The following is a 9,049-nucleotide window of genomic DNA, read 5'->3' on the forward strand; positions in this document are numbered from 1 at the left end:
AGGCCACGAAATTCACTAAGCGGCCCTCCTGAATTCTAAGTAATTTAAAACAAGTATTTACTGAGGGCCCCGCAATTTGTATTTTTATTCGGCGAGGCTCATCTCGTTCTTATTTTTTAAAGAATTTGCAACGTCATGGAAATGCATCTCGGGCCACGCCACAATCAATGCGCCCGTGACTAGAGACATATTTCGACTCCGTTGAGATTTGGATTTGGGTCACATAAATGTGCACCCGAGTTTAGGGAGATAACATTATTAAAAGCGCGCCTAAAGCAACTAGAGCATTATTTTTTTTTTTGGTAAGGCCGTGAAATTTGCTAAACGGCCCGTCCCAGAACCTAAATATTTTAATAAGGCTCCTATTAATCTCAACTTTGCTAGCGTATTGTTATTGTTATTAAATCTAACTTCTATTACTAAAAATGAGAAATATGGCTTTAACGCCAGTAGTCATGATTTTCTTTTCATTCAGACGTCCACATACTTGTTGCAACGAGAGTACATAATACACGTGAGTACATACATTCGCAACAATTCACTGGATGTCAAATTATTCCCTTAATAAACACAAATATATGCATAGAAGCAAACATTCTCGTAAAAAAAAACTTAAGCCCACGATATATTCTCTCATTTACTTTAAGCATATGCGGTAACTAACCATGAAATAAGCTTTTTCTTTTTTTTTTTTTTTACAAAAGAAACAACGAAAATGCATTATTGACATACATCCATATCAAATAATACTCTTATTCACCTTGAACGATAATATGCGAAATGAACGGAATGAAACAAAGGATGAAGAATACTAACCTTCGAACCTCGACAAACCTAGAACGACAAATAAGACCCCGACGGGACTCAAGCTGGACTTCACTGAACGAGGAACAACAACGAAAACTCGGAACGACCTCGACGTTCCGGACCTCGACGAACAACGACGACCTCAATGGAGACTGAAACCTCGGCCAAGACTGCCAACGCACGAAATGTTGGTTGCTGCTGTATTTCTGTTTTTTGACGCAACAGACTGATACGCGAATATGAAGCACAAGGGGTCGTTTGGATGCTGGACTGGGGACTGCGACCAGCAGTGGTCGTCGGGGTTGCAGCGATTGAGGGAGCTGGTAGCGGCTGGACAGGGATGACGGGGAGCAGCTGTGGGGAGGGGGCGACTGGTTTCTGTCGGTGTTTGGACGTGGGGGGTGGTGGTTATGGCGTTCGTTTGGGTGGTGGTTATGGACGGACGGAGCTGGGGAAGGTGACGGGGATGCGACAGACTTGTTTTTCCGGTGGGAAGCTTAGGAGGAGGAGGGTGGTCCGGTTTGGTCTTGACGCTGGGGGGCAGTAGGGTGGTTGTTGTTCGGTGGTTATGGCGTTTGTGAAGGGAGGGGACGGGTGGTCGTTTGGTCGTCGGTTATGGTGGAGGTGACGGGGAGGGGTTAGCGGGGTGGTTTACCGGAGGGGTCGAGCGTGGGGGAAGTGACGGGGAGGTCTTTGGGTTTGAACGATGCGAAGAGGAGGGTCGTCGTGGGTTTTTTGACGCCGGGTAAGTGATGGTCGGAGCTTCTTTTTTTTACAGTAGGTTTTTACTTTCTTCTCTTTGAAGAAGGAAGAGCAACAATAGCTTTTTGCCAATTTTTCAAAAGTCCCTCCTCTATGCTTTTGCCTTTGTCCGTGTTTTGTAGTGTTTTGCCCAGAAAAATGAGCCCCACGCGTGGTGGGGTTCAAGGCATATGTCCCCCACGCGTGGTGGGGTTCCCCATGTGTCCTGGACACGGTTTATTATGGGCTAGGTCCGAAAATTAGGCCTAAAACCGGGTAGTTTGAACCCGAATATTATTCTTTTGCCCGGACCCGAGAAATAGGAACACGTTGCTTAACTAGTCCTATGTAAGCCAAAATAACTACCAAAAATAAGACTAGTATTTAACAAAACTATATCTTTTTAAATATTTTTAAGGATTTAAAATAGCTACAAAATATTAATAAAACTATTTTTGTAATTTTCGTAAATATTAAGATAAAATATGAAGTAATATTTTTGTATTTTTTCAAAGTTAAAATGACTATAAAATATTAATAAAACTATTTTTGTAATTTTCGTAAATATTAAGGTAAAATATGAAGTAATATTTTTTGTATTTTTTCAAAGTAAAAATGACTATAAAATATTAATAAAACTATTTTTTGTAATTTTCGTTTTTTAATAAAGACAAAATATAAAATAATATTTTTTGTATTAAAATGACTACAAAACATTAATAGAATTATATATATTTTTTTGTAATTTTCGAATTTATATAAAGTACCAAAATAAAGTACAATTTTTGTATTTTTCAAAATTATAATGACTGCAAACATTAATAGAACTATATATTTTAGTAATTTTTGAATTTATATAAAGTACCAAAATAAAGTATAATTTTTGTATTTTTTTCACGTTTATGAGAAATGCATAAACTAAAATTTATATATGTATTTTTTGTGATTTTTCTTTTTGCAACGAAATAAAGTAAAAATAGTTAAAATGGCTATATTAGACCCAATTTCACATATTCACGCTAAAAATGTGAAAAATCTCAGGGAGGGTCAAAAATCACGTGCTTACACTCACAACAAACATACTTGAGTCAATGAATTCTATCCTATTAGAAGCAAGGTAGCTGCCTATATTAAGAATGATGGATTTCATTCAAGTGAAGCTACAACGTTGGTTTTATGAAAGAAGAAACGAAGTAGAAGGAACTTTTTATGATGTTTCTTATTGGGTAGAGGAGGAATTGAAGAAAAATATAGATTTAGCATTTACTTTAAATGTAAGTATTATGTTCTATGTTTATCTTATGATTTTAATATAATTTAACATAATGTACTAACTTATAATTTTTCAACATTGAAGGTCTTCCCCGTTGATTCATGGCGTTCTAGAGTTGAAAAAGAAGGAATAACTTTCTTGGTGGACTTAAACAAAAGAACATGTGATTGTTTTCAGTTTCAATTTGATGAATTACCATGCATACATGCAATTGCAGCTATCGAGAAGAGAAACATCAAGAAGTCCAACTTTTGTTCGCACTGGTACTTAAAGGAATCTTGGCTAAAAACATATGAATTACAAATACATCCTGTAGGATATACTGATTCTTGGATTGTACCAGAGAGTGTTAAGTCACAAATTGTTAAACCTCCAGATTTCAAAGTGCCACCAGGTAGAAGGCAGAAGAAAAGGCACATTCCAGCTACGGAGTCATCAAAAATAACTTTCAAATGTGGTCGTTGCAGAAGAATTGGTCATAATAGAACAGCTTGTATATATTCTCCGGCAATCCATCCATTTTCAAGAAAGCATAGAGAATAGTAGATATATCCACTTATGTTTATCGACTCTTTTAAGTTTTTGCTATAAATTGAATTCATTTAGATTATTCTTATTTGAGCAGATGTCTGAATTTACAAAAATTCTTTTTGCTTACCTTCTTTTTGTTTCTTTCTGAGTTCAAAGATTAAAAGTTAAGGACAGGCAGTCCTTAACTTTGATTTTCAAGTTCAAAAGTTAAGGACATGCAGTCCTTAACTTTGAATTACAGGTTCAAAAGTTAAGGACAAACAATCCTTAACTTTGAGTTACAGGTTCAAAAGTTAAGGACAGACAGTTCTTAACTTTGAGTTACAGGTTCAAAAGTTGAGGACAGACAATCCTTAACTTTGAGTTACAGGTTCAAAAGTTAAGGACGCGCAGTCCTTAACTTATAGTTCAAAGTTCAAAACTTAAGGATTGTCTGTCCTTAACTTTGAGTTTCAAGTTCAAAAGTTAAGGACAAGTAGTCCTTAACTTTGAGTTACGGGTTCAAAAGTTAAGGACATGCAGTCCTTAACTTATAGTTCAAAGTTCAAAAGTTAAGGACTGTCTGTCCTTAAGTTTGACTTGCTGGTTAAAAAGTTATGGACAGACAGTCCTTAAGTTTGAATTTCACGTTCAAAAGTTAAGGGCATGCAGTCCTTCACTTTGAATTCAAAGTTCAAAGGTTATTGACTGTTTGTCCTTAACTTTACAAAAGTTAAGGATGGGAGTCCTTAAGTTTGACATACAGGTTCAAAAGTTAAGGACAGGCAGTCCTTAAGTTTGAATTACACGTTCAAAAGTTCAGGACAAGCAGTCCTTAACTTTGTGTTCAAAGTTCAAAAGTTAAGTACATTTGGTCCTTAACTTTCAATTTGAAGTTCAATTACACTTATTTATGAACTAATACTAACAAACTCCATGGACAAATCAACACTTGAGAGAAACAAAGAAATTAATAACATGATGCCTTGATATTACTTCTGAAATTGTAATTTTGCATAGCTGTGACAAAATATTTTGCTACGCAAACAAAATATAAGTGCATTTTGAGGAATTTATAGAATATTTCAGAAGTTTTCTGAACTTGCAGAATTAATATGGATTCTTTATAGCAATTTTATACAAAAGATCAATCACAACTAACTTTCTTTACAACTAAACTACAACTCCTTGGGACAACAAGTTTCATTTTCACTCTCATAGTCATCGCCAATATTTTCTGATGGTGTATCATAACCAGAATTTCTTTTCCACTCACCATGTACCCAAAGATTTGCGGCAAGTTCTTTTCTAAAGTCTTTTATGTCTTCAGGTTGGAATTTCTCCACATCCTTTCCAATCATCAACAACTCCACATAATTGATCAGGAGGAATGCACCACAATCAGTCCTAAGAAAAATGTAAGATATGCAGTGAATTAAACAATAAATATAAAGTATATATAAATAATATAACAAATAACAACACGTACGATCCAGTTTGGTGTGGTGATCTTTGCCACTGAATATCAAATTTGTTGAAGGCATTTCCAAAAGACTTGTAATGTTTGTCAAACTGTGAGAACTTTAGCAAGTGGGGGATCATGCGTGCATGCATTTCCATGTGATTCATTCTTGCCTCATATGGCTCACTATATAAGGACTCATATACATTGTAGACATGTGATTTTTGACCCTCCCCAAGATTTTTCATATTTTAGCACGTAAATATTTAATTTAGGCATAATATAGCTATTTCAATTCATTTTTACTTTTTTTTTTACTTTATTTTATTACACGAAAACAAAAATTACAAAAAATAGTTTCATTAATATTTTGTAGTCATTTTTAGTCTTGAAAAATATTTAAAAAAAATATAGTTTATTTTAACGGTCAGTCTTATTTTAAAAGTTATTTTGCTTAAGTAGGATTAGTTAATAAATGAAGTCGTATTTTAGTCTCGTTCGTGGAGAAAGAATAAAACTTGGGCTCGAGCAACCCATTTTTAGGCCTAATTTTGAACCTAGCACATAATTCCGAAGGCCATAATTCCTAGGTCCATATCCCTAACCTAATCCTGTCCCCAATCTCATAACCCGACGAGCGCCTTGTCCCCTCGGATTGATTCTGGGATTATCTTCAACAAAAGAATAAAGAGATTGGCCATCTCTCACTCCTCTCATCAGAGAAAACATCCGGCCATCCTCTCCTCCTTCAATTACTCATCTTCCTCATTAGAAATTCCCATAAACACACATGAAATAGAAAGAGGAAACAGGTTTGAAATTTAAAGAAAAATCAAAAAAAAAATCAGATCTGGAAGCTTTAAAGCTCAAAAGTTTTTCCTGGGTTAGTGCCGTTCGAAGTCCGAATCGCTGATTTCTGCTGAAGCCGAGCTCCAATTTGTAGATCTCGTTTTGATTTCATTTGCCATCCAAGCGGTTTTTGTAGATTGTTGGTTGTATACCTTTCATGGAGGTTCTGCTCCCTTTAATCTAAAAGGTAGACGCACTCAAAGGTCACTCTTATTCCTCTCTTTGTTGTGGTGTTGTGTTTTGCTTAATTGATGCTCAATGTTAAAAAAAAGTATCTATTTGGTAGTCCATTTCCTAAATTCCTAAAGTTGAATTTTCCTTTTACAGTTATTTTCGTACTAGCTAGAGTTAGATCGTTGATGATAAAGGATAACTAATAAACTGACTACAATTATGTGATGGAACAATTTGATATTCTGGACATATGGCAAATTCATATCTAATTCTATTAACTATGTTTTGAGATTTGTTAAATCCCCTAGCTAGACAGGAAGTAATATTTTGACCTATTTTGTTACTTTTTCTTCCTCTATTCTTCTTTGTTTAATTTATACTTGATCCTTGGAGATGCTCTTCAATCTGGATTTAAATTGTAGCTGTATCAATAATTTTGTATGTGATGGTATGTTTTCTTTTGGTTTGAAACTCCTGCGTCTTTGGATTTGCGGTTTCGAATGATGTGCATATTTGTTTAGGAAATGCTTTAAATATTTATGATCTATTGTTTTCCTTTTTTTTGTTTGATAGTTGAAATGCAAAGATACAGAAGGGTAGGTGTTTGACAATTACTTTGTAATAGAGAAGCTGCTTACAATTTGTTAATAATGGGACGTGATTTTTTTCATAAACGTATGTGTATGTCTGGACAGTAGAAGTGCTGATTTTTTCTGTTTTAAAAGCATTGAATGCAGTTCTTCGGTCCTCGTGATTCATATTCCCATGTAACCGAAGTGTGCTGCATTTCAAAGACATTTATTTGTTCATATCATGTTGATTTCTTAATTATAATTTATTTTGCCTAGGTCACTATAGTAGTAGTAATTATCTGTTAAAAACCCATTTACGGCCCTCAAAATTAAATTTAGAAATCCTTTGGGTTAGAATAATTTGAGGCTTGTTGTACCAAATAAAATCCCAAACTCATGACCCTCATTTAATTAATTTTAATCTTTATAAATTGAGGCGTGCCATTTAGTTGAATTTTCCATGGCCCTCACAAACTTGAGAGTGCGTAGTTGCTTTAGGCGCATAATTTAAATTAATTTCTTTAAACCGGGTGTGCATTTCATGTGACCCAAATCCAAATCTCAACAACGTTAAATAAAATGTGTCATGGAACCGTGGGTGCATTTCATGTGGCGTGATTCAAGACGTGTTTTAGACAACGTTGAATTTTCCTAAAATTAATCAAAAGCGGCTAATAAGTTTAAAAATGTACCATAGGCAAAACATGTATGAAAATCAGATAATAGGCCAATTGTAATAGTTTAAGCGACCGTGCTAGAACAACGGAACCCGGAAATGCCTAACACCTTCTCCCCGGTTAACAGAATTCCTTACTTAGAATTTCTGGTTCGCAGACTTCAAAAGAAAAGTCAAAATTTCCTCGATTTGGGATTAAAAAATAAATCGGTAACTTGGAACACCAACTAAAATTTTCCAAGTGGCGACTCTGAATTGAATAAATAATCTCATTTCGAATAATGTCACTTAAATTGGAAAAACTCCTTTATTATACACCCCTTCCGGGTGTGCAAAAAGGAGGTGTGAAAGCTCTGACGACTCTGCTGGGGATCATAACCCAGAACTTTGGTTCAGGATTCAAGAATTCGAGCTTAGAATAACTCTTATACTTGGCTTTTATTTATTATTCGATTTTTACATGTTTGATCATAATGTGTTAAATGCCGCTTTTACTGCTTTAATATTATTTGAACTGTATATAAATTGTTACGAAACCCTCTTATCTCAGAGTCTTCTAAATCATCTGGGAAGTATGCACTTCGTGTGGCGTCTTTTCTGTTGGAGTCATATCCCAATTTTAGAACGAGGTTCGGACAAGTTGCAAAGTCGGTGAAGCTTTTGTATTCCCGGTACGCTGCCCCCCTCGGCTCGAGCTGTCCGCTCGGGTAAGCCAGGTCTAGAACAATACACCCAGGTTTTTAAAGCTAGAATAACATAGCCTCATGGCGGATCTCTAGTAGGAACGCTTGTTTGCATCACGTGCATTTGACTTTGGGGACTCAACACAGAGGTTGGGTCTGTCTAGGACAAGTGTACCCTAATTAAAAGACCATCCTGATGCATCTTACGTGCTACTTGTGTATCTGTTTGTTTCGGCTTGCATGTCGGCTGACTTCTAGAATAGGGAAAGAAAATGAAAAAAAAAGAAAAGAAAAGAGAGTGAGAAGTAGGTATTTGAATTATCCTGAAACTCTGCCGAAATTTTAAAAAAAGTGAAAAAGTCATTTCAAAATAAGTCATATTTTCCTGTTGCATCAAAACGGGCGAACTACGCGGGTCTGATTCTCACAAGATATGAGATACGTAGCCAAACCTCATCGGTTCCAGCCCATAAATTTCAAAAATCCAAAAATATTTTCCTTTACTTCCTCTCTAGAAAAGTCTTTTTTTTTAGACCCCAATTTTCAAAAAATCCAAAAATATTTTCCATTACTTGCTTCTTTAGAAAGTCTTTCTTTTAGACCCTAATTGTTTATTTTTTAAAAAAAATATACAAAAATATTTTCTTTTAATTTCTACCAAAAATCCAAAAAAATATTTTCATTCTTCTTTCAAAATTGAAAAGAAAATTCAAAATTCAAAAATATTTTCTTTTTTTTAGAAGCATTTATTTCATAAATTCAAAATAAAATTTCTAAAATATTTTCTTTCTTCTTTAAAAGTTTTTCTTTCGAAATTCCGGAAAAAAAATTCAAAAAAAAATCTTTCTTTGCAAAAATGCTGAAGAAAAACCAAAATCCAAAAATATTCCCTTTCTTCTTTATAAGTCTTTCTTTCGAAAAAATAAAATAAAAAATTCAAAAAAAAAAGTCAGTTTATTTACTTTATTCATGATCTTCCCGAACTACGCAAGATCTGATTCATATTCCCACATGATACGTAAACAACCCAAATCAGGTTCGATCACCATTAAAAAAAGAAATGAAAAAATGAAGAAATGAAAAAATATTGATAATAATAAGGATCGACTGAGTCCATTCTAACATGTTTTGTTTTGAATTGTGAAGAAAGTTGAGGTTAGTTGGTTTGTGGTAAGCTGGAAACACAAGATCCAAGGAAAAATGATAACTGACATCGAAGCTGTTACAAGTGCTCAAGAGACTCAGGGTCAGAGGGTTTAACAAGAGTCTACTGTGTTTGAGAAAAATAGAATACTGAAATAG

At 34.6% G+C, this 9,049-nt stretch overlaps 1 protein-coding gene across 1 annotated transcript; it reads left to right on the forward strand.

Moving 5' to 3' along the window:
* Nucleotides 1-2,687: 2,687 nt before the first annotated feature.
* LOC138869639 (uncharacterized) lies at nt 2,688-3,364 on the forward strand. Its single transcript, XM_070147273.1, has 2 exons — nt 2,688-2,822; nt 2,906-3,364. Exons 1-2 carry the CDS (start codon nt 2,688-2,690, stop codon nt 3,362-3,364), a joined length of 594 nt encoding a protein of 197 aa, XP_070003374.1.
* The last annotated feature ends 5,685 nt before the right edge of the window (nt 3,365-9,049 follow it).

This window comes from Nicotiana sylvestris, chromosome 5, assembly GCF_000393655.2.
Source record: "Nicotiana sylvestris chromosome 5, ASM39365v2, whole genome shotgun sequence".
Lineage (NCBI taxonomy): Eukaryota > Viridiplantae > Streptophyta > Magnoliopsida > Solanales > Solanaceae > Nicotiana > Nicotiana sylvestris.

Excerpts from the sequence above, each read along its gene's own strand:
- LOC138869639 (XM_070147273.1), top strand. The coding sequence starts at position 2,688 with ATGGATTTCATTCAAGTGAAGCTACAACGTTGGTTTTATGAAAGAAGA. Across the intron at positions 2,823-2,905 it reads ATTTAGCATTTACTTTAAAT|GTCTTCCCCGTTGATTCATG; the intron begins GTAAGTATTATG and ends TCAACATTGAAG.